Source organism: Lepidochelys olivacea (genome assembly GCF_965140295.1).
Source record: "Lepidochelys olivacea isolate rLepOli2 genome assembly, chromosome: 8".
Taxonomy (NCBI): domain Eukaryota; kingdom Metazoa; phylum Chordata; order Testudines; family Cheloniidae; genus Lepidochelys; species Lepidochelys olivacea.
The window spans coordinates 91796264-91822845 of record NC_140418.1 but is presented as its reverse complement, the minus strand read 5'-3'; the positions used below and the strand labels follow the sequence as shown (position 1 = coordinate 91822845).

At 42.0% G+C, this 26582-nt stretch overlaps 1 protein-coding gene across 2 annotated transcripts in view; it reads left to right on the top strand.

The window, feature by feature from the left end:
• PATJ (PATJ crumbs cell polarity complex component) overlaps window positions 1-26582 on the top strand; it is a 228617-nt gene that overhangs the window by 53760 nt on the left and 148275 nt on the right. For both annotated transcript variants that reach the window (XM_084636472.1, XM_084636473.1), the window contains 2 exons: window positions 2455-2622; window positions 7068-7202. In XM_084636472.1, the coding sequence (XP_084492598.1) occupies window positions 2455-2622; window positions 7068-7202 (303 nt within the window). The remainder of the gene's footprint in view (window positions 1-2454; window positions 2623-7067; window positions 7203-26582) is intronic.

Here is a 26582-nt window from a genome sequence, read left to right as displayed (position 1 = left end):
CGAATGTACTCTGTACACTGCTGTAATGTAGTCATATCTCCCGGGTCTGTGTGTGCGTCTCTCTCTCCTGTTGTTGAAATTGTTCTGCTTCATATAAATAATCGTTAGGCTGAGATAAAGACATTGATTCCATTGCCTCATAGTTAGGACATTCACCTGGGATAGGGGAGCCTCAGGTTCAAGTCCCTGCTCTGAATCAGGCAGAGTAGGGACTTGAACCTGGGTCTTCCGTGTCCCAGCTGAGTCACAGGGCCATTGACTATTCTGAGGCATGTCTGTCTGTCTCTCTCTTGAGCTGAGAAACCTTTGTGATTAAAGTTTTGTTGAAACAGAGATGCTTCTGTGGCAAGCTTCTGTTTCGTAAATCAGCATTTCCCAACAAAAAATATTTTATGAGAAAATTTCTGACAAGCTCTGCTGACTGTATAACTCTAGATCAGTGGTTCTCAAACTGGGTCGGGGACCCCAAAGTGGGTTACGACTCAGATTTAATGGGGTTACCAGGGCTGACGTTAGACTTGTCAAGGCCAAAGCTGAAGTCTGAGCCCCACCCCCTGGGGCCAAAGCTGAAGCCCGAGGGCTTCAGCCCTGGGTGGCAGGGCTCAGGTTACAGGCACTCCACCTGGATCTGAAGCTCTTGAGCTTCGGCTTTGCCTCTCTCCACCGCCACCCCGGTTTGAAAAACGCTGCTCTAGATTACCTCCTCAATTGTGTTACAAAGTTGAGAGTAAAATGGTGGGTTCTTAAACTGCATAATCCATATTTAAACTACATAAGCTCAATTCTTCCTCCTTTGCTTTGTGTTTATCTGAGGAAAAGTGATGACCCTGGAAGATAGGTATATGATATGGTATGGGGCATGTAATCTTAACCAAACCAACCTGAATCACATCCACAGGGATGGAGATATAGGAAATGACATTGGGCAGATCTTGACTTCAGTAGATGTATGCATTACTTGGTAGCTGTACAATCAGAGTTTTTTTGTCAGGCTATTGACACTTGGTGAAATTCTGCATTCTTTGTGTATGTAATATTTTTACAATACGACCAAGTGTAAAACCTAGATACCTTCTTTATGTGTGAACACGACCAACTGTTCAGCTGAGAGAGGGTGGAAACTCTTCATATTTATGTTTCTTTAAAAAGAGGGGGAAAAAGAGTATTAGTGCAGTAAGCCACTTTGAAGGGAATATTATTTTACATAACCACCATCTGTGATTGTAAAAATCATTAGCGATTGCCTTGCGGTCTTCCATTATCACTGAGCAGCTAAAGTTATGGGATGATAAGGCTTAACTTGTCAGGACTTTCTGCTGAATTGCTTATTGTAATTGCTTTTTCTTTTTATTGTGTAAAGCATTTGTGTATATTCTCTCAAGGATCTAGCTCATTTCATTCATTTGACTATAGTTTTAAAGCCTGCAACAGTTGTTGAAGTTTGGACTTGGTGCATTTGATTTAGAACTGCTCAAAATCTTCCAAATTTTGAATTTTTGGTGACCTATTTCCTCAAATTCAGTTTTTTGATGCCAGCACACCAATTGCCTCCCCAGAATGTTTTGGGATTTCCAATCACCTTTACTTTGTCTTCAGCATGAATGTGAATTTGAGGATTATTTGGTGATTTATGTGAAGATTGAAGCTCGTAGAGGGCATGTGCCTATGTCACCAAAACTATCATCATCTTTTGATCCTAACTGGTATCCTTGTTGGCAGACTTGGCAGAGAAACCATGGATTGACTGGGACATGGAGAATGAATAACACTCTCAACCTAGCCCATGTAGAATGTAATTCAGGCACATGGGTGGGACAGTGGGCAGGAGTTTGCATTGCCTTTGCCAGTGGGATGCCTGTTGATGAAAAGAGCACTTCAGTCATGTGGGCTGTCAAGCCAGCAGTTTATACAGGCACTGAAAAGTGCTTAATAAATAAAACGTTCTGACATTAGGACTAATTTCTAAAAGCACTTTAAACTAGAGTCAAGTACTGCTGAAATCAGTTTTCCTGTCTGTGCATTGTGGGAGGCTGGGAATAACTTACCTGGAAGGAACCCAGAAAGAATGACTGCCATGGTGAAGGGATTAAGACCAAAATGCCTGCTGTAGGAGGTGTTGGGCCTAGAAATCCAGAGGGCAGGAAATGAATGAAGGGAAGCTGATTAAAACAGAAGACGTGGATCACCACTATGTAATAACAATAAAATCACCAGAATCCAGAGATGGAATAACAGTCTTAGAGTAATTTATGTATATTTTAGGGGGTACATTAACTAAACCACTCAAGCTTTCACTGGAATCCCTCAGTGAAATTAGACCTTTATATACAGTTGGGGAGGACAATTATTGCATATAGTGTAATGATTTAAAGTAAATGAGAGAGTGTTTTTATTGTAGAACCAGATCAATATCCTTTTAAATATCTGAACGGTGGTTTTCTCTTTTCTGCCTAGGTAAATGGAGTTCAGCTTTATGGAAAATCCCGCCGTGAGGCAGTTTCTTTTCTGAAAGAAGTGCCGCCTCCGTTCACTCTGGTTTGTTGTCGGCGCCTGTTTGATGATGGCAGCGAATCCTTTGTGGATGAGCTCAGCACCATCGAGGTTTCATCTCCGGAGCCAAAGGTAGTGATAAGAGATTGTGTAGCTCAGTTGGAAAGAAGTTCACTAACTTTCTAAAGGACAGTTGGCTTTCTTCTTGTTTGCTTCAACCAATTTCAGCTCTTTAAAAACATCTGAAATCTATTTGCATGGGTATGTACACCAGCTCTTTGTACTCAACTGTCTTGTAAAATGGTCTTTACATCTCATCACTGTTTCACATGGAAATGCCAAGCAGGTTAAAAGATGTGAGAAACCAGCTCAGTAAGAGGGATTTACTTTGTACTTACGTAGGGTCATCACTTCTAATCTTTAACAAAAGCTCACTGTATTATTTCCTGAGGGTTATCCGTGTGCTTGGTGCTGTTGGAAGCATGAAAGGTAACATCTGCTTCCTGGCTGGTGTTTCCAATCCCAGTAAGATAAACAACACAGCTCTGATATCATACTATAACCAGATGATAGGATTCAGCACTGATTGTTTGATTTGTCAGAAGCTGTTGATTTGTTCAAATCACTTTGCTGTGTCCGATGTCATTTGTGGTTTCTCAAATACCTCTCAGAATCCTTTTCTTTCTTCTTCCTTGCATTAATCCCATCAAATGGTGTCCGCTCTGTGAGTTCTCTCCCTCCAAGGTGTTCTGTTCAGTGCCATATGCTTAGGGCCCTACCAAATTCACGGTTGTGAAAAACGCGTCATGTGAAATCTGGTCTCCCCCGTGAAATCTGGTCTTTTGTGTACTTTTATCCTATACTATACAGATTTCACGGGGGAGACCAACATTTCTCTAACTGGGGGCCCCAACCCAAAAGGGAGTTGACGGAGGGTCACAAGGCTATTGTAGGGAGGTCACAGCATTGCCACCTTTACTTCTGCGCTGCCTTCAGAGCTGGCCAGTTGGAGAGTGGCAGATGCCGGCCGCCCAGCTCTGAAGGCAGTGCCACAGGCAGCAGCAGTGCAGAAGTAAAGGTGGCAATACCATAGCATGCCACCTTCACTTCTGCACCACTGCTGGCAGCGGCGATGCCTTCAGAGCTGGGGTCCCAGCCAGCAGCTGCAGAACTTTCTGCAGCCAGGGGAGATTCCTGCAGGTGGGTCTGAACCAACCTTTGGAAGGGCCTCTGCAGGGGAAGAGGAAGTCCTGTCCCTCACCAGCCCGGCCAGGACCAGCAGCTGGAACATGGCTTATGGTAGGAGCCCTCAGCCACGGTGCCCCAAGCCCCTGTCCCTCCCTGGCTCCGGGTCCAGCACTCAGGGATTAAAGAGGTCTTTGGGCTGGCTATGTGGGTGTGTGACCATGGAAACCTGCCCTCAACCATGGCCCCCTGGGTGATCGCCCACCCATAAGGCTAGCCCAAAAGTGTTCTCCATCCAGTGAACCCCACTGTTACAACACTGTGAAATTTAAGTATCTGTAACAGTGACATTTTATTATTTTTAAAATCCCATGACTGTGAAATTGACCAAAACTGACTGTGAATTTGGTAGGGCCCTACATATGCTCTATCACACCACATGCTAACATGTCTTCCTTTATGCTATCCTACCACTTCTTGGGCTGGCCTCTCTCTCTTTCATTCAGTCTTGGTATATTGGAGTCTCGTACAGTTTTCAGGACTGTGGTTTACATGCTTATGCCATTTGAGCCTCTTCTTTATTCACTTTTTTTTTTTTTTTTTTTTTTTTTTTGCATTTAGGGGTGTTCCTCTGGGCATTTCTCGAGCATACACATTCCTCACCTGGTCTCTCTTGCTTACGCCACTCATCTATCTCCAAATTTGTAATTCTGTGCAACATCATTTGCTCATGTTTCTTCTTTGTTACCCAATGCTCAGCACTGTACTTGAAAACTGGATGGACCACAGTTTTACAGGCTTCAGCTTTTATGCTTACTTATATCTTCCTTTCACACCCTACACTACTTATCTCTCTCCTTTTGAGCCAAGCATTTATTGTCCTCACTCTCTAATTTAATCCTCTATTTTCTCAGGTTCTGGACCCCACAGATACTTGAAACTTTGCATTTTCAGTATTGACTGTGTGTCTAGTTTGAAGGATAATTCTACAGTGTTCATATAATTGAAATTACATGCCATATTCTCTTTCCTCCGCTTATTTTGAGCCCCTGTCTCTCCAATACATCTCTCCATTTATCAAGATCCTCTTGTAGAATATTTTTCTCCTCACTGTATAGAATGATATAATCTGCAAACAACATGCACCAAGGTGCCTCCTTCTGTATGTCCTTGTGGGGATATCCAGGACAAGGTTAAACAAGAAAGGGCTCAATGCTGATCCCTGACACACTCCTACCTTTACCAATAGTTTGTCAGTTTAACCACTAGAAGTTCTGAGTATTGACCTTGCATCTACATAATGGTTTGAACAAGCCACACATACAGTTCTGATACCATTGTCTTCCTTATACACCACAGTATGACTTTCCTAGGGCTCTCAACATCTTATTAAAGTATGAACACGATATCGGGTAGGAAAGTTTGGAGCATTGTGGCATTTGTGCTTTTACTTACATAAACACAATGTGCCAAAATAGCTTTTGGTAGTGGATGTCCCAAACTCATTAACTCAATGAGAGCAGGACTTGGCTTTAATTAGTGTAGTAGTGACAGAATAGCCCACGTCTTTGGGTGGGTTGAAATGAAATGATAGTCTGGAATTTAAATAGAACACCGTGAATCTGCATGTGAAAGTTACATTTCGTTAAACAATAACACATCTAACTAATTTAGTGACTTTTCTCTTTAAGGCTAAAGCACAAAGTGTTCAACAGAGACCCAGGAACACTTGAAATTGTTGTCATTTATTCTTGACTAGGTGGTGTCTGGATTTTGAGGGATGCTTTGACTTTTTCATGTTCCTTGGCTATGACAGTATTTTAGGTAATGTGTTTTCATTGAAAGATATTTCATGTTTGCAACTTTAATGTGGTTTACTCAGGTAGGTTGCTAAAAACTTCATTGTACTATAAATACAAGGTATGTAAATCACTGAGCTAGCATGCTATGTACATCACGTACATCATTCTTCAGCTTAATAGGTGAGCAGGAGCTTTGAATTATACTAAATCTAAGCCTTGTTCCCATTAGCTGATTACTTCCATCTTGCAAATCAAGATTTTATGCAAAGCTGGGAAAACAGGAGGCATAGCAGTTATTTTCATGGTAGAAGCCTTTAAAAATCCCAAATTAAGTGTTGAATCTTGTAACATTGTTCCATTATAAAATGTATTTACTCCTGGTTGCCCCTTCTCCCTGATCTAGATTCCGCTTGGTAGGATGGCCTTCCTAGGAGGATAGTTTGGCCAGCGCTATGGATATTTTGTTCGATAGTGGAGGCACAAAGAGGAGCCATGTGCCATTTATGAATGGTCCCTTCTACTGCTGTAGAACTCCTTCTTCCTTACTACTTTACTTTGCCTTTTACTGAACGTTTTTTATCCATATGACACCAGTTAAGTGCATTTGCCAACAGTTGATATGGATTGAATGACCCAAAGACACTCTTGCTCCTTAAATCCACCTCCACAGTAGTTCTACTTTCTTCTGATCCAGGGAGCAAGAAGCTATGTCTGGGATTATAGCTTCTTTATCCCTTTGTGATACCTGCATGCTTATACAATGAGCTGAAATTAAATGATTTGCTATGTTAATAATGGAAGGTCCTCAAGTTTCCTAATGACAATTTCCATTCAGACTTCGAAGAGATCATGCTACTTGGCTGTGGACTTCCTTTTTTTCTTATACATTTACTATATTGTTTCCCTCTAAAACAAATGATGCAATAGCAGTAAAATTTGTAATCCGTATTTTATCTTAGACAACAAGAAATGATTTTTTTTTTCAAAGCTTTTTGAAATATACTTGTGAAGTCAGTTATTTTTCAGAGGGATTTGTGTTTTTCTCTCTCTCTTCCAGAGTTCAAATGTTAAAGCAAAAATGAAAAAAAAAAAAAAAGTTTTTCAAAGTCATGTACTCAGTTCCAATTTGGGATTGATTAAGGTTCTAATACTTAATTTTCAGGACCTTCTGTCTTTTCATGGGCTTTCCGTTATGTGGTGGTTAAATCCTTGTGTTGAGAAATTTTTTTTCCTTTTATGCATCTAATGGGATGGCCGAAGTCCATTGAAGTGTAAAAGGTTAGTGCCATTGGGGTAATTAGAAATAATCCTTAATGTTACATCTCAGTATTTGTGTGCAGTGTTTGGCACTGATGGACATGTTTAGCTTTGCTGTTGGGAGTTGTCATAATGGGACTTCCTGTAGTAAATGCATAAGTGTTTGCAAGATCAGGACTTTAGTCTGGATGGAATTAGAGAAAAAGGATATATAATATTTCAGATGAGGTCCATCTTGGATGAACCATTAATGTACAGGAATATTGAATGAATAAACATCCATCCAGAACTAAAAATAGGGATAGTATTTGCAGCAGATATTTTATGTTTCAGATGAAACCAGAAGTAGACCTTCTTCATCCTGAAGAGGAAGGAGATGGTGAACTAGCATTATGGTCTCCTGATGTGAAAGTTATTGAACTGGAAAAAGACTATAAAGGCTTAGGATTCAGCATTTTAGATTATCAGGTATGCTTTTCCTTGTACTGTATATTTCAATAAATACTGAAAATACCTCTGATCTTCTCTTTCCCCTTGTACTGTGCCTCAACATTTCCTGTAAATATTATGATGATTTGGTAATGTATTTATAAAATACTATAGTGACATGGCACTTGGACTTTGAAATCTGGGAGAAATTATTTGTTAGTTTGAGGCCAAATTTTTCTCTGTTACATTGGACCAACTATGTAAAGTATACTGTAGAACATTGTTTTAAGCCAGACTAATTACTGGATATAATAAAGTGCAGTTAATCATACTCTAAAGGCTATGGGTACTCTGAATCACTGGGAATTACTTCATAAATAATTGAGTAGTGAGAAAGCATTTAGTATCACAACATTTTTTTGCTATTTGTTAAATGTTTTGTCAAGTTCCCCCCTCCCTCCTTCAGTTAAAAGTACATTTGTGATGAGTCTGTTAGTACAGTGCTTTGCACAGGGGCTCCTAGGTGTCACAGTAATACAAATAAATAACCATTGGTTCTTTAGGGCGGAATCCAAAGGCCGTTAAATTCAATGGGAAGACTCCTGTTGTGATCAGTAGACTTTGGATCAGACCCTTACAGCACAACTATTCATTTTCCAACTTAAGGGCCATTGATACCAAGGGTCACCACGATTGACTTCCATGGTGAGGTTATAAAGCCAGAGGGGACAAATGGGGCAGCATGTGAAACCCAGTTTAACTCCTCTGCTACTAAAGCAATAAATTGCTTTAATTTAATGTGTTGTGTAAGAATAGGGTATAGACATTAAATAATGTTGTCTCTTGACTGCTTTAAATTTTTAGACCAACATACTTGGGGCACAGAATTTTTTCATTATTTTTCTTAATTAAGAGGAGCTGAATCTCGGACCCCAATAATAGCTTAAAGCAAATTAGTCTTAAAACCAATATTTTTTATGTTTTAAAAAAAAAAAAAAGTTGTAGAACAGATTACATAGACATGATCCTAAAGCTCCTTAGTAATTAAGAGCCAAAGTCTCTGCTGGTGTAGTTGGGTAAAATTCCATTGAATCTGGGCCCATTTACATTAGTAAAGAATTTGGCCCTAAATAGAGATATAGAAAATGTCAGAATTTTGAGGTTAGGATGACGTTTCTAATGTTACCCGTCAATGTGATATTTTAAAACTTCTAAGCACCAGACTCGTAAGAATTAAAATTGCTGGATTGCTTTTCATAATAACATAGACATCTGAGCGCTGCCTAAACATTGTGGTTGAAGGAAAAAAAATGTAGTCTATCATTGCACATAAATGTCAAGTGATATAAAAATCAATTATATTTTATACGATAAGACATGAATCAGGAACAGATGAAGATAAAAATACTTGGAGTATTATGCATAAACTTTAATTCCCTATTTTGCCAGTGTGATTTAAGATTAGTGAAAGTAGATCCTGTTACTCATTTTTGCTGATAGATGCGGTGTTACAGTCCCAGCTTTTCGGTAGTCCCTGGGACTCTACAAAGCAGCAATACGCTGGTTTGCTTTTAAGTTACCATATAATCAGAATTAATGAAGGCTTTAATAACAGGCTTTTTATTTACTTATTCACAAATGTAAATACATTAGTAATATTTGGATCACTGCAGATTTAAATACTTTCAGATCAATATTAAATAAACAGTAATGCACTTAATCTCAGTTCTATAATTACAAGATATTGGGCTATTCTGTTCTGTTCTGTAAAGCTGTGTTGCTCTTCCCAGTACATGAGGAGTTCGCTCTGAGAGAGCGAGAGTGCTTCATTTAAAAAACAATTAATAGTCCTCAGTCATGCATGGAAAGAAGTGGGCTGAGTTTGCCGACTGGAAAACTATCCAGACCTCCTTGCATTGGGTGATTTTGAAAAGCACAAATGACAGGTGCACAACTCACACTGAAAATCAGTGGAAACTGGGTGCCTAAAATCCCATTTATGCTTTTAAACTTCCCCCTCGTAAGTTAATACTGCTTTTAAAATGTAAGTGTCCAGCTCCATGTAGTTTGCTTCTAAAGCTTTACTGGAAAAAAATTCAAGCTTTACAATGGCAACTATAAGGCTTACAACGTGTTTTCACTGTTCATACCTAAAGTGCATAAATAGTGTCCATTTAGGTGACCGGTAACTTAATTTTAAAGTTTGGTATTTGTGAGATAATTGAGTATCTTTTACTGTGAGTGATTTAGATGATAAATCCAAATGAGTGAAACTCATTTTTTGCAAGGCAAAGGAAAGGTGATTTTGTTGAAGAACAAAGACCATATCTGTGACTTTCAGTGTTTCAGGTATTAAACTGTAAGCTTCTAATGTATAGGCATATTGGACCAGAAGTCTGTGATAGTGGCCGTTACCAGACGCTTTAGGAAAGGTGCAAGAAAACCCCATTGTAAGCATTTATGGAACTACCTGCCCTTTGGGATGGGCAGTTGGGGGTGTGTGTGTTCTTCTGACTCTCATCCTTGAATGGCTGGTGTATACTCTGAAGCAAGAGAGGTTTCAGAGTAGCAGCCGTGTTAGTCTGTATTCACAAAAAGAAAAGGAGTATTAGTGGCACCTTAGAGACTAACCAGTTGATTTGAGCATAAGCTTTCGTGAGCTACAGCTCACTTCATCGGATGCAACATCCGATGAAGTGAGCTGTAGCTCACGAAAGCTTATGTTCAAATAAATTGATTAATCTCTAAGGTGCCACTAGTACTCCTTTTCTTGAAGCAAGAGAGTTTATTCCTCAATTTTTGTTATCCTATCTGTTATGTTCCTGGCATACACATAGAGAAGTTTGTTTAAAAACCTAAAATACTTTCACTGAAAGGTTGCAACATAACACTATTTCTTAGAATTCAGAATGATAACACACAAGAACCCAAAAACAGAGATGAAAGCAGGCTCACCATATCTTACTCTAGGTGGTCTCTCTGCAGACTGACTTCTGAAAGACCCTGATTGCATGCTCCCCTACAGAGCCTCCTAACCTGCAAGCAGGACCAGGGAAACCTTTAGGATTTAAAGTGGCAGCTTGTAATTTTTACACTGTTTTCAGTACAGCATGTTATCGGATATAACTGTGAGGATATGCCTACACAGCAAAGAAAAACACATGGCTGGCCTGTGCTGACAGGGCTTGGGTTATGGGGCTGTTTCATTGCTGTGTAGACTTCTGGACTTGGGCTGGAGCCCGGGCTCTATGACCCTGCGGGGTGGGAGTCTACAGTGCAGTGAAACAACCCCCTGTAGCGAGCCCGGAGTCAGCTGGCACAGGCCAGCTGCAGGTTTTTCTTTGCTGTGTAAACAGACTGTGAGTGTTCTCATTATCCGCATAAATGTTTAATCCGACATTGAATCCTATTAAACTATTGTCCTGAAAGATCTGTTGTGTCCCAGTGTAAGTTTTTTCTGATACTTCATAGTACAAGCCCATTCGTGCTTCTGAAAAGCAATACTAATAAAAACTTTCAGCAGTGGAGAATAGGAATTGAGAACTGAGAGAGTGAAATTATTACTCTGGCATATTAATTTTTAATGGACTATCCTTCTCATGATGTTACATCTAGAAAATAAATAAGCATATCCCAAGTGATCTAAAAGATATTCCGAGAAATGTATAAATGTAACATCAGCTAATTTATACTTGATGTACATAACTTTAATTACAAATTAAATATACTGATGAAGAGTGACCGATAATATTTCTACCTTTTTCCCTACATTTTTTTTTGTTTTCCTTTTTTTGTGTTTAGTAACTTAAGTACTTAAAATCAGAGGTTTTTTTTTATTATTACAGGCTCCTCATGGAAGGATCTATTGCTGAAATATATGGTATCACTACATGAAGAGTGGGGCATAGCCTTTGTGCTAGCATGGAACATTTGTCTGTAAATTTTAAGCTTGGGATTTTCAGCTTTGCATGGTCACTTAAATTTAATAGATCTATTTGCATTCACCAGATCTACTAAATTGCAAAGAGAAGTTTTAAAACTACTAAGCTTAACCTTGCAGGCAAGATGCCGTGTTGAAGAAACAGGTGATCCCATGATGGACCCCCTAAAATTGTGTGATATGTTTCACTAGATTCCTCCCTGAGGGGGTCTGTTTATTTTAAATAACAGCCTCCTGCTCAAGACTTGGTTGTTTAAAATGAATAATAATGCTGATGATGTAAAAATACAAAGTGCTGAGATCAGTCATATCTCTTAATTTAAGCCTGGTCATTCTTAGGGACAATTTGGATGGGATACCTCTGAAGGAAACCCCCAGATACAGTGGTAGGTGATGGAGATTCTACAAGCAGCATGCCACCTTCTGAGTTGACTGTGAACCTATATCTCAGTGGAGTCTTGAGGGGCATGGTGTTACTGAAGATTCCATCTTAAAACACAAGTCCTGTCCACTTTCTGGTTAAGGAAGGCATGGTCTAAAGTTTTTGTATCCTGGTCAGTTTCTAGGTTGAGTAATATTCTTTATCTCCCTTAATTTTCCCCGTAATTTCACTTGGAGAAGTTACTCTGCTCCATCTCCTAACTAACTTTTATGTAGCATTGCTGACATGTTCAGTGGTAACTACATTGTGGTGGTGGGTGAGTGATCCAGATGTTTAATCTGTAAAGTGCTTTGGGCTTGTTTAGGATGTAAGATGCTATACATGAGTACATTAACATTGTTCTCTGCCAATAGGATGTGAAAGTTTTTGCTTATTAGCAACTTTGACCATCACAAAGAAGGGGTGGAGGTTTGGCTTAACCAGAGGACTAAACCACCCACCCAACCAGAGGAAATATAAATGTTTGATGAATAGCCAACATTGCTAGTAGTAGTGATAATTTTTTTTTCCTTTTTAAGGAAAAGGCAAGAGAAAATGATGTTTCAATTGGAAAAAGGGGAAACACTGTTATATAAAAATGAGTATGATCATGTGGGGGTATATAGGGAGGAAGGAAATTCAGCACCCAAGATGTAGACATTTAAAGACTGATGAAACCAGATACTAGGAAGGATGGTCCATTCAGCCTGAAAAAATAGCTTTTAGCACAAATCCAGCAGAGCAAAGAGATTCCATACCCAGTTAGTGATGTGTTACAGAAATATAGGAAGAACCAGACCGTTGTCCTGCAAATTTCGTGCGATAGTATTAACCAGAAGCTGACTCTTGAATGATCTGATGAGCCTTTATCAAATTAAACAAGATGCTAAACAGACTTTACATGGAGCTTAATTGCCTGTATTTGGAATTCACAGTACTTCAAAATATCTGATATGTGACTACAGCTAGAATGGGGGTGGGGTGGTACAGTAGCGCTGGGGGTGTAGGAATATTGGCAGAAAGCTGGGCTTGCATTTACACAGCATCTTTAATCCACAAGGATTCCAAGGTACTCTTTGTATTGCTTCAGTCACATCTGAAACTCAGGGACTACTGGGGCCAAATGCAGGTGCCGTTGCACAATGCATAGCAGAATACAAACAAAAAAATTGCATAATCATTTCCAAAAGAAGCCTCAAGAGTTTTAAAAGGAGACACTCTAATCCATTCATTTACTGCTTGGAGTGTTCACCAGTTTGATTTGGGCTGGAGCATTGTATAACATCCCTCTTGCTAAACACTTTGCCCTCTTACAATTTTTTGGGTTTAGGCCACCTTGAACTGAACATAATTTGGACTGAGAGGCATATTCACATCCCCATGAAGCACACTTTCACCTGTTCAAGTGATGGAAACCAGTGGCTTATTGGCAAGCATGGTCATACAGCTATATTAAAAAGCAGTTGTACCATGGCTATCAGCTTGGTACTGGAAAATCTGATGAAGGCTGCTTTTCTTCCATCTCTACAACCCATCCATATTTATTAACATCAAAGTACTGTAAGCCTTAATGCCAACTGTGCTGAAGATCTTGTCTGACAGAGAATTTGCATCTTTCCCTCTATGGGAAAGTTCTGCATCACTTAAATCATATTAAGCTGCTTCATTTGAAAAATAATACTTAATAGTGTGTTCATGAATGTAGCTATTGAGAAAATTCTCTCATAGTTCTGCTTAAATACTGCTTTTCAGTACTGAAAAGGGGATGAATGGAATGAACACATTCCTGATGGAGTTCTAGGGTACTTGTATTGAGGTTTTGAAAGTCACTCATCACAGCAGTTCTAAAGACACCAGGAGTCCAGAAGCTACTTCAACAGATCAGAGGCTTTATATATCAGCATGAGATCCAGATGGGATAGACAGAAAAAGCTCGCTGTTGTAAAGAAACTAAAAAGGAACTGAGATGCAGGAAGTCCTAAGAGGACTTGGATATGTACTGAGGTGAAGTTTAGGAAATGGTAGCTCTGATTTCTCCCAGAATGAGAAGTTAGGAGAGAATCCCATGATATGTTACAGGAGGAAGAAGAAGAAAGCAGAAGTATTTGTAAAGGGGACTGCCATATCCTATGAATTGGCTCTGATTATGTGTCTTGTTTTTTTAGCAGTTTTTGCTTTATGAACTGTCATGGCAGTTTTCCAGGTAAAATACCTGAATTGGAGAGATCTTGGGCATTAGGCTGGAACATCTGTTCATTCAGAGTCCTTGAAATAACTAAAATAATAAACAGTTGTAGTAAAAGTTAGAAACCTTTCCCTCCTCCTCTAGTAAATACAGATTGGGTCACTTTTTGAATTTCTTGTCTGCTGCAAGAAAGAGTCTTTATTTTCAAATGTATGGGAAATCATCATTATTCTGTAGAAGTCACTCTACCTTGAAGGACAGGGTGGGAATTTAAGGGGTCAATACTGTAGCTTGAACAGTAGTTAAAAAGTGAAGTGTTTTCTAAAAAATTTGTCATGAAAAGCTACCATACTGGGGAACTAATATTATAGATGGGAGACTAGAAAAAGCTGTATGGATGGTTGGTGGTTATAGAAAGGTTCTGCAGTCTGCCTGTGATCAGGTGGAAGCTCATTTATGGCTCAAAGCAGACACAGTGAACGAGCAACCTCTTAAAGTTCTGTTTCACTTCTATGTGTATCTGTGTTGGGACACGTTAGTGGTGATAGGTGAACCTGAAAAGGTTCAGAAAAGTCCCTGAAAGTTTAACATCTCCAGGTTTTCTCAGCATCTTCTCCTTCTCCCAAAAAAAGATGCAACTCATGAAATCCAGTCAGGATTTACCATTCTGACCATGTCCGGTACCTCTTCTAATCCTTTCCCTGCCTTCTACATCAATATTTAAATGCTTTGTCCTCACTTTTATGTCTCTCTACAATTCTTCCTACTACCATTCTGTTCTCATCCTTTTCTCGAGACCACTTTACTCCACCAAAGCTCCCACTCTCAACAGTCCTCTTTCAGTCTGTCCTGGTGCATGTAGACCTGGGGTGGGCAAACGTTTTGGCCCGAGGGCCACATCGGGGTTGCGCAACTGTATGGAAAGCTGGGTGGGGAAGGCTGTGCCTCCCCAAACAGCCTGGCCCCCGCCTCCTATCCTCCCCCTCCCACTTTCTGCCCCCCGACTGCCCCCCTGAGAACTCCCAACTCATCCAACGACCCCTGCTCCCTGTCCCCTGACTGCCCCGACCCCTATCCACAGCCCTGCCCCCTGACAGCCCCCCCCCCCCGGGACCCTCATCCCCTATCCAAGCGCTCTTTGCTTCTAATCCCCTGACCGCCCCCTCCTGGGACCCTGTTAGCCGACGGCCAAGGATGTTTGGTGAGGTGCCAGCTATGCCCGTTTATACCATCCGTGACTTTAACCGCTAGGACGCACTGTCCCTTCGCGGCGGGCAGCCCGGGCTAGGCTGACGGATGCCCCAAGGTCCTAACCACCCGTGACTTTAACTGCTAGAGCTCAGAGCTCCTTCGCAGCGGGCAGTCAATACTGACTGACAGGTGCCCCAATGGCAGCACTAAGAGCCTCTCCACACCCGTGACTTTAACTGCTAGAGCTCAGAGCTCCTTCGCAGCGGGCAGCCAGGATTGACTGACAGGTGCCCCAAGAGTTTGCCCCGTGGAGGCGGCACAACTCAACGCTAGGCTCTTAGTACTCTCACCTAATGGCCAGGCTTTAGAGCCAAAACAGCTGAGGTTCTTTAATTGTGTTGGCTGCTTTACAGTAAACCAGAGAAAACAAGTCAGGCTTATGCATAAATGGTTACCAAAAATTTATTAAGCTAGATTCTAATCATGTGGTTACAAAATTGCTAGTGCCTACTTATTTAAATGTAGAGATGTTACACACACAAACAAGTTACAAAACTGAAGCCACAATCCCAAAGAAAGAAAACAAAATATAGAGCTCTATTTCAAAATATGTGTACACTAAAGATAGGAGATCAGGTGTGGGTGCTTCTTACCCTCCTTGCATCTCTCGATTCCAGCGGTGCCAAGCCAGGATCGGTCACTCAATTCCGCGGAAAGACGAATAAGGGACAAGGCGTAGGGACCCTCTTAGCTGCAGAAGCCTTGGGAGGCTGTCACTTATCTGACCAGCAGATAGATAGTGAAAAGCACTCAAAAATCATGGTGCTGTAGGTCCCCTACTTATACCTCTGTACTCCTTTATTCTCTTTCTCCTTTCTTATGCCAAATTGAGGCTGGTCTGTCTGGGTGACGCCAGCTTTCGCAAGAGTAGTTTACACTTGCAAAGGAGAGAAACAATAAGTTTCGACTACTGGGCATTTCTTTTATCAGGGTAAATATTTTCCCACCTAGGATGTTGGTGTGTGTGCATCACGCTATTTAGTTGGGGCTAAGAGCCATGTCTGTCACAGGGCCTCTGCCTGCTGTGAGCTTAATCCTTGTATCTGCTCCCAGAGGCACATTGTAGCAGCACACCTGTGCTTTCACAGCTTCAAAGGCTGTGCTGGAATATATGTTAAGTGCCCTGTTCCTGCTTCCTCCTGTGTTTCCAGCAATGCTGGTCTGAGGGGGGGGGGGGCTGGCTGTCTGGCTACAGACCCCTCACCCCTAATTGCCCCCAGGATCCCACCCCCTTATCCAACCCACCCTGCTTCCTGTCCCCTGACTGCCCCCCCCCGACCCCTATCCACACCCTGACAGGCCCCCTTGGACTCCCACTCCCAACCCTCCCTGTTCCCCATCCCCGACCGCCCCCCCCCAACCTCTGCTCCCTGACTGTCCCTCAGGACCTCCCGCTCCTTGCCCCCTTACCAGCAGCAGGAGCTCGCAGCCGCGCCACCTGGCCAGAGCCAGCCGCACTCCCCACACTACCCAGTAGGAGTGGCCAGCCAGAGTGCTGCCCACGTGCGGTGTGCCTGTGGGGGAGAGGGGACAGCGTGGGAGGGGCCGGAGGCGAACCTCCCCGGCCAGGAGCTCAGGGGCCGGGCAGGACGGTCCCATAGGCCGGATGTGACCCGCAGGCCATAGTTTGCCCACGTCTGATGTAGACCCTCATCTCTGAACTGTCTTGTCCTGTCTCCAACATCCCCTTTAGATTTCACAGTCCCTCCCTATTTCAAGGGAAGGATTGTTGCTTATGTCCTATGGCAGTCCTTCCTAGAATTCCTTGTGCCTCTAACACCCATCTTTAAAATTATTTGTTACCCTGTGCTATTCTTCCCATTTATTGCTGCTCCACTGAGTAATGATGAGTGCGACAGTGGGCAGAGTTTTTTTTTTTTTTTAGAAACTAGCGAAACATCTTTGCTTGCTTTACTGCATCCCATTTACTAACGTTCAACTGCTTGCCTTCTATTTATAGGGCAAATTCCTCTGGGCAGGAAGCTTTTCTCTTTTTTTTTTTTTTTTTGGTAAAACACCGACCACTCTTTTGGGTGCTGTATAAATAGTAATGAAGAGCTCAGCAAGTTACTGCTAAGTACATGAGAGGGCCCCACAGGGAAATGCTGACTTAGTGAAGTTATTGCTTAAGAATTCTGAGGATCCCAGTTTGAGTCTGGGTCGTGCTCAAATGTAGAATGTTGATGAAGTCCATTCATGTGATTGGAAATAAGACCGCTGGCTGTTCAGCTGCACTAAGGCTGTCTACGCTAATGCTGGGCTTCTAGCTGATATGTGCAACCATTGCTTTGATTGACTCTATTTGTATTTTCCCCTTTACCTCCATGACACCCCCCCCCCCCATTTATCGTTTTCTCCCTTGCCCGTCTAAATTGTGTGTGTGTTGGGGGTGGGATTGGTACCCTCTGCTGGTTTCCAATTAGCTTGGAATCTTGTCTGGATTGTTCTTGAGTCAGCATCCAATGTGCTCCCCGAATCCTGGGAAGCCTAAGAGTTTATGCTATTAGAAGAGGATAGCTGGCTTCAGCCCAGAATTTCAGATCTGCTGAGCCCCAGCAAAGGATACAGAATATCACCGAAGGTAGAGAGAGCTTGAGGATAGCACAGAACTTGACTAGAGTAGAGGGAGCAGGTTGCTGGGAAATGTGTTTTTGAAGGGGTGGCTGGAAGAGAGACAGAAACTAGCCTCAAGCAGAGGAGGAAAAATTGGGCAGAATGCTTATTGTACTTGGTGAGAGGGAGCTGACAAGGTTGGATTGTGAGTGGGGGGCTAAAACTCAGGATGTTTTTTTAAACTGTAAAAAGATGAGGATGAAGTTTAGGCCTGGTCTTGGTGTACCTGAATAAACCCGTCCATCCTTCGTACACATCCATATGGAATGCTTCTCTTCCGAGACTAGTTCCTCAACAAGTAATAGCTAATTGTTCATGAAGGAAAGTGTCATACCTTTTGTACCTGGCTCCCCACAAAGAAATACTTTCGACGACAACACAACAAATTGCGTTCCTTTATTTTTGTTTTCTCCATAGAAAACAAACAGTGGGTCAAGGGGGGCTTATGAACTTTGCAAGAGCTAGGCCCACTTCCCAAAGGCATTACAGAAAGTGCAGCGCGCTTCAGTCCAAACTAGCTACGGTACATCCTTACTTCTCCAGCACATGAACCACTTCTGAGCGGTAATTAGTCTGTACCAAACTCGGTGGTGGTTTGAGTGGATGAATGGGTAAAGGCCATTAAGTTCATTCCACTTACAGTAGAAGACAGTGTTGATTTCAGACCACCAGGAGTGAAGGGCTAGTGCAGAAAACCCATTCTGCCACCTATCTTTCCTCTTTTTCTGTGTTTTGTTTTTTCTTCTTCTCTGAATTCCTGTTTCTTCACTGATATTTCTCACAACAGAAGTTTTGATTAATGCCAGCTGTGAAATTCTTTTGCTTTATTCCCTCACTGCAGATCAATAAATACCCGTGTTTTATTTCCCAAGTTTTGCCTTCCTCCATCTGAAGCGAAAAAAAAATGCAGCCTTGCAATTTGAATACTTTTTTCTGTGTCTTAGGTTTTGTTTTAGTCTCACATATTAATAAATCTGTAGTTTCCCCACTTGCTAAGGTATATGTTCTTTTTGTGTTGAATAGTCATGAGTAAGTGACTTCAATTCATCATGAGTAGGAGTTGCAGAATCAGGTCTTAAACGTTTTGTATTCCAATACAAAACTCCAGAGTCTTGAGTTTGCTGGTGATTGACTGCAGGGTGGAGCGCGCAATGATAGAAAATAGCCAGATCTAACAAACTAGTTTAGCTCTTTCCAGGAGGCAGAATTCTGAAAGACATCTTGTAGAGTTAGGGCAGCTGTAACTGTTTTTAGAATTAACTTCCCTCCTCACACGACCGCTACAGTGAAAGGGCGTTGATCATTTGGGCCGTTAGGCTTAAACTAGCATTGCACTCGCCCCAGAGAGTACTGGGAAGTGAAAGGGACTCCCATCACAATTTCTCCTCTGCTCTCCTCTTTGCTCCAAGGGGAAAGTAGGTAGATTCCTACACCTGAACAGGGTCCATCTTACTTCTGTTCCCCCAGTTCTAACTAGTTTGATGGCCTGCATGTTGAGGAAGCTTTGCAGAAGGAATAGTGGTCGTTCTTTTGCTGAACTCTGCACTGGATGTGAAGCCGTGATATAAGCATCTCTAACACCGCTACGCTGGAGAGGGACAAAGGGGTGAGGAAAGGGATTTCCTCCTATCCCTGGCCATTTTAGGGATAGTCAAAATCAAGCCCTTGGTAAATTACCGGTTAGTCCTCCCCATACTATTATCTATGGTTTGCTTATTCTTTGTTTGGGGCTTAAAGAGGGTTATAATTTATCTACTGCTCAGTGTTTAGTTTGTGAGAGCATGTGTATTAGGTTATTTTCTCAGTACGTGTGATCGTGTGCGAGAGATGTGAATAAGCTGAAGATGCTTTAAGTTAGTCACATTCTGATCAGTTTCTCAATATTTTGGTCAAAGGGGCAAACAAGGTTTTGGTTACGTATAACAGAACAGAAGAAACAGCAAAATTGATGTCTTTGGGAGATCTCTTGAATATGGAAAAACTTTCACAAAAATAATGCTGGGAAACAATTTACATATTTGGTTTTGTGCTTTTTCTAGTAGAAGTCAACATACTTTCAAATAGACAAATTCTGCATGAGATTTAGGTCTGATAATATGTTTGATTTTTCCTTTTAAATTTTGAATACCTGGGATGTTTTTTGTTTAGTAACAAAGCTGGTTTTCATATACTAACCAGAGATCAGTCTGATATATATATATATATATATATATTTCATGTGATTGCAGGCCAAGCTGATTTGCATTAATGGACAGAATAAATTTGAGCAAATTGTCTGCTTATGTTGATTGAATCCTGTTTCCTTTTTCTGTTCAATATTTTTCTTGCCTTAGCCCAGTTATTACTAGTTAAACTTGATTAACTTTATACCTGTTGAGGTGAAAGATTGTAGTTTGAATATCAGAGAGAGGTTTTAAGCCTTATTGTATTCAAGATACAAAATGAAGGTTTAAAAAAAAATTCATATACATTAGTACTGTAAGTGATCCCAGGCAAAATGTAATGTCACAGTAACCTAATTAACATCCTCTGATCTGTAACATGTTTCTCTTGGCTCTGTCTTACAAATCCTGCACTACACAAATTGCTAGTTGCAAAATTGTTCAGATAACTTAAAATTGGTACAGAAAAACTGTTTCTTTTGGGACTGTTTACCATGCAGTAATATTCTTGGTATACGTTAACAAGTAAGTTCTTTTGAGGCAGCAGACAGTTTGTTGCAATGCTGAAGGAAGTTGATCCAGCCTATTCAGATTTTAAGTGGTGTCAAAGCTAATACATTCTGAAACTAAGAGAGAATATTAGTGTATAGTAATTGTCAGTCACCTGTAGTTGTATAAAGAAAAGGAGGACTTATGGCACCTTAGAGACTAACAAATTTATTTGAGCATAAGCTTTTGTGAGCTACAGCTCATTTCATCGGATGCAGACTAACACTGCTGCTACTCTGAAACCTGTAGTTGTATATTTTCACATACACTCTTTCTGCGTGAGACTTCGTACGGTTAGCATTAAATCTATACTTAACAGGGTGTTGCATTCAAAACTTTGATGCACATCCTCTGCCTAACAAGTGTTCTGCAGAATTTGATAGCCCAGCAGAATGGGATGCATGTTATTAACCTAAAACTCCTCTGTTATTGTGGGTGCTGTCACTGGTCTTCAGTGCCCTCTATTGGTTAACACAGAAATTTCATAGGCTTTGAAAATAATAAAGGCATCAGTCAATGAGTATCATTTTTAGAGAGACCAGACAGTAAGTGTGAAAAATAGGGACGGGGTGGAGGATAATAGGCGCCTATATAAGAAAAAGCCCCAAATATCAGGACTGTCCCTATAAAACTGGGACATCTGGTCACCCTATTCAATTTGGTTTTCCATGAACATGCTGGATGCAGGTTTTGTAGATCATTTACTTCAACATTGTTTTTTGTATAAAGAAACTTGGTGGCTGATTAGTTGAAAACCATCTGTGTCTATGGCATGTGTAACTATTGCTTCAGCTTCACTAAAAGTATGAGCTCCATCAGCACAGCCCCATGGGGTTATGCTGACATATGCTCATGGGGTTTATAACCGCAGCTAGCAAGCTCAGGTTTTTAAGAGACTTCTTGCAGTTCAAAACCAGGATCCCCAGAGAGAGCAATTCAAGTGGCCTCTTTTTGACTCTTGGCACTGCTAAATGAATCCAGAACAAATGAGGCTCTAAGAATGGCAAGGCAAACATGACACCCAAGCTCAAGGAAAGGTTTGTGGGTTTTAAAATGGAAAAAAACTATGGTTAGACATAGTATGTTTCACATTTGTTTTAAATCTGAGTAAATTGTGACCATTATGTGCAAGTTCATATGTACTAGGTCAGGCCTAATGCAAAAATCAAAAAAGAAAAAAGACAACTACCAGGCCCCGTTTCCTAAAGGGATGTTTGAAGGTGCAGCCACCTCTTGTCTGTTGAGTTGTAAACATGGTAAAATGTGCCAGATCCTTTGTCTTGTTTGATCCCTAGGGAAATAAATTTGTCCCAAATCATAGTAATGGAAGCTCCCCACCATTTTCCTCTCGAGACCTATGAATTTGCTTTTCCTGTTTGCTTATAAATAATTTTATCGTTTACTTTAGAAGTGCTTCCTTAGACATATGTGTCTAGTTTTAGATAGGGGACTTGTACGGGAGTGAATTTGGCTTAATCTGTTTTTAGTTCTCCCAGCAGGATAACATTTTAACCCAGGCTGGGGAAAACCCCAATTTAATCACACTCATCCTACCTCCCAGGTAAATGAACCTTTTACCTGGAAGTCACTAGCTGAAATCCAGACATGGCTGCTAGTGACTAAATACACCTGTATCTGTCGGCTTAATGGTGGCCTATATGAAATGAGTTGATAGCCTCAGTCTAGAAGATAAGTATTCAAGATATAAAACTCACCATCACGATTAGCACTCTCATTGCTAGTGTCAGTAGAGAGGCCATGGATCAAATTGACCTAGGAATGTAGAGGATGTACAGAGCACAGGGGCACCTTAGGAGGGCTGTATGGAGGAAGCTTGCACTGCCATTGCCTGCACAGCTCCTGTGACTACATAGAAGATTCTAGCAGACAGTGTTGTCAACATGCTGCCAGGTTTCTAAAGTCAATTTTTATTCATGCTTTACAAGACACGAACAGGAGTTAAATGCTGATAGCAAATGAGTTAGCAAGTATTGTTCTTTCATGGTGTCGTTATCATTAGCTTTGAGTTAAGTCATTAGTAAGAGAGGGTCTCCGTTAAACACTTTACTTTTCTTTTCAAAAGAAAAGAAAAATGCAGTCCGAAGATTTTAGACCAAAGCTAGCCTCCCCAATTATACAGCTTATTTATTGCTAGGTAAATCTTTTTTTTTTTTTTTTTAATAGCTTCAGACCACAGAAAGCAATTGTTATGGCAAGTCGTCTTATGGTCATCACATTGTGATGCATGGCTATTGGTGACAAATTATTCAGCTTGTCTGGAGGACTGCTTAGATTTCTGACTGATACGCCACTGTCATTGTGGTTTACATTGCTCTTCTCTTCCTGTACAATAGCTCCCTCTGCTTGAAAACATCAACGTAATTATAACCTAGAGCAGAATGAGACCCTTGTTTTGTATTTGCCTGATCAGTGATTTTTATGCGAATTCTTTTTTGTTTCATTCACTGATGTTTAATATGTACAGCTATTTAGCTTGCAGCGGGGGCAAGTGAGACATTGCAAAATAATAGTCCTGACTTTTGAAATGTTACCCTGACAAAGTCCATATAAAGTATTGTGCAGGGACTCTGGCCTTTTCCATGTTAGCAACAGAACAAGTTGGTTGGTATATTTTCAACTAAATGAAATTTAATTGAAAAAAGCTGTCTTGTCAAGGCTGAAAAATTTTGGTTTCGATGAAGACTTCATCAAAAGGAGAGAGAGAGAAACTCGGACTATAGGCTGGTGGTTACAGTCTTGCTTGGAACAAGGGAAACCTCAGGTTCAAGTCCCTGCTTTGCATCTATCAGTGATCTGAGATGAAAATCTCTGCAGAGCAAGGATTTGAACCTGTCTCCCCCACATCCCAGGTCCTAACTGCCAACTTCACCCAGACTCTCTTTTCCTCACCACCCCAAGAAACTTTTGCTAGCATGATTTCCTGACTTAGCTGTGCTAGCCAAACCCTAGTGTAAAAGCAGTTACACCAACTAAGCTGTGCTATGCTGGTATAGTCTAATGGCTTGTCCACACTACAGAATTAAGTTGACTTTATCTAATTCGACCTCAAGCCCCTGAATTAATGAAGTTGATTTTGCCTGGCCACACCATGCTCATTGTCTCGATGAGTGCATCCTCACTAGCAGCACCTGTATCAATGCACAAAGCAGTGCATCGTGGGTAGCTATCCCAAAGTGCAACTTGCCGCAGTGTGATTTGGGAAGTTTGTGCAATGTCTCATGGGACCAAAACATTGTCACCGGGGAGAATCGGAACATTGCATCAACATCCCATGATGCACTGTGCTCCCTCCCTCATCAACAGCAAACAACGCAGTGGTTTTTGCACCTTAAAACCACCGTGCGTATGCCATAACCCCAGAAGCATGGCGTCTGCTCAGTTGTGCACTCTTGCTGTGAGCATCTCAAACACCTCATGCCCTCTCCTGCAGTATTTCCAGAGCCAAAGTAGGGCCCACCGCATGGAACATAGCGATGTCCTGCAAGCAGCCCTGCTGGAAGCCATTGAAAAAAACAATTCACGGTTGCTGCTGGCAGTCACAGAGCAGCTGTACTCTGTTGAGCACCATTTCTGGTCCTGGGAAACAATCACTGACTAGTGGGACCGCATCATTTTGCAGGTATGGGATGACAAGCAGTGGCCACGGAACTTTCGAATGCAGAAAGCCACCTTCCAGGAACTTTGTGCAGAGCTTTCCCCTGCTCTGGAGTTCAGCAACACAAAAATGAGAGCTGCTCTGACAGTGGAGAAGTGAGTGGAGATCGCTATTTGGAAGCTTGCAATGCCAGACAGTTACTGGTCAGTGGGGAATCAATTTGGAGTAGGTAAATCAACCTCGGGAGCTGCTGTGCTCCAAGTGTGCAGGGCCATTAATCAATTTCTGCTATGAAGGGTTGTGAGTCTCGGAAATGTGCAGGACATGGTGGATGGTTTTGCCGCGATGGGGTTCCCTAATTGCAGTGGGGCAATAGATGGCGCGCATATCCCCATCTTGGCACCAGACCACCTTGCCAAAGAGTTCATAACCCAAAAGGGATACTTTTCAATGGTGTTGCAAGCGCTGGTGGATCACAGGGGGCATTTCACTGACGTCAGCGTAGGATGGTCAGGAAAGGTGCATGATGTGCGCATCTTTAGGAACTCGAGTCTGTTCAAAAAGCTGCAATCCAGGACTTTCTTTCCAGATCACAAAATTAACATTGACGACATTGAGATGCCTATAGTTGTCCTGGGGGACCCAGCCTACCCCTTGCTCCCATGGCTCATGAAGCCATACACCAGCTGTCTGGACAGCAGGAGGGAATGGTTCAACTGTTGGCTCAGCAAGTGCAGAATGGTGGTTGAATGTGCCTTTGGTCATTTGAAAGGGCACTGGAGAAGCCTACTAACAAGGTTGGACCTTAGTGAGGAGAACAATCCCAAGATTATAGCTGTCTGCTGTATGCCCCATAATATCTGGAAAAAAGGGGGGGAAATTCTCCACAGGGGTGGGCAGTTGAGACCGATTGCACGGTAGCCATTTTTGAGCAGCCAGACACCAGAGCAATAAGAAGAGCACAGCAAGGGGTACTGCGTCGTTCAATGAGTCACAGTAATGTGAGCTGCTTGTCTGTATTGTGCTTTCCCAAACCTTCACCAGGCTTGTATCACTGTCCCTGTAAAGCCAACCCCCCGCCCAAGCCCACTGCTTCTACTCAATAAAGAAGATTTATTTCTTGAATCCATTTGCTTTATTTAACAAACATAAGTAAAGAGGGAGAACAGAGAGAAAAGATAACCTTGGGGAAAAGGGGTGTAAAGTTGGAACGGGAAAGGCATTTTCAGCTGTCTGAAAGGTCTGTAAATGGGTGCCTTCTGTTCCTTGTACCCTTCCCTTCCCCCCCTGGCCCCCCCCCGGTTAAATGAAAGGGCTAATGGACTTTTTGCCCATGGAACACTTTGGGGAGGGTGATTCTGTGCCGGGCAATGCTGGCTGGCTGTTCACCAGGGTCTGCAGAGGGACTCTACCCTCCTGCTTCTGTTCCTGCAGTTCAACCAGATGCCTCAACATATCAGCTTGGTCCCTCATAATCCAAAGCATCTCATCCTGTGCCGCACGCTCTCGTTTCCTGCTCTCCATGTCCATGTCTAACTTCTCGGACAGTGAAATCCTCCACGCTCTCAGCTCTGTGTCAGCTGTCCCAGAGGCATTCATTAGCTCGGTGAACATATCCTCCTGCATTCTCGTTCTCTTCCTTCTAATCACTGAAAGTCTGCTTTCAGGTGTTGACCTGCCGAAGGACACATTTCCAGCTGTCATTCGGGGGGAAAAAATAAAGGTGCCATTGTACTTAATAAAATGTTTCCATAGCAAAGCTGTTTTCATAAAAAACAAAACAAAAAACCCCCTTATTACACTTGATGCAAGCCATAACATAATCAGAATCCATAATTGTTCACTGTGCCGTTTTGCTGCTCCAGCCATGGTGAGTAGGCCCCCCCCGGGTTGTGGGTGACCGCACTTTTAATGAAGTTTATGGCAGGCTCCCGTCCGGAGCACAGGTAGCTAGTCGAACAATGGCCCTTCCCCATAGGACCACGGGAAGCTGTTTACGAACAGGGTGGGGGGGAATGTTTTCACTCCCAAATTGCAGAATCTTTCATGTGGGGCCCCAGTCCCCATCAGCTACTTTAAACTACTTGCCGACCTATGCCGAGCACAGTAAAGGCACATTAGCGGCCGCGTGATTTGGTGATCCGGAATGTGGGAGGGCGGGGTGGGTCTACATGCTCTTTTTTTTTTTCTTCTGTGTAAGAGCACTTTTAATGATAACTTCCCCCCATTTCCCCTAGGCGACTCTGTATGATATCAGTCTCCTGAGGGTAACAGAGGTGGAAAGGAAGGAGATGCTGCAAGCGTCTGGGTATAGACCCGGACCTTATGCTGCGTACTGCAATGATGCCATTAATTAAGGAGTTGCATGGGAAACTGTCCTACCATGTTGGAAGAAACAAGAATGCCCTGCCCAGAAACCTTCTGCAAAGGATTGCAGAGTACCTCCATGAAAGTTTCCTAGAGATATCCATGGAGGATTCCCAGGCTATCCCTGTCAACATAAACAGTCTTTTCTGGGGGCCACCCTCTGCGTAGCTGGAGTGGCCTCTTGTGAGCAGAGAACTGCAGTCCTCACTTTTTCTTCACAGTAAACATGCATGTAAACCGTGTGCGCGCGCGCGTGTGTGTGTGTGTGTGTGTTAAAGTTTAACCGGACTTTCATTGTAACTGTATACTCACCAG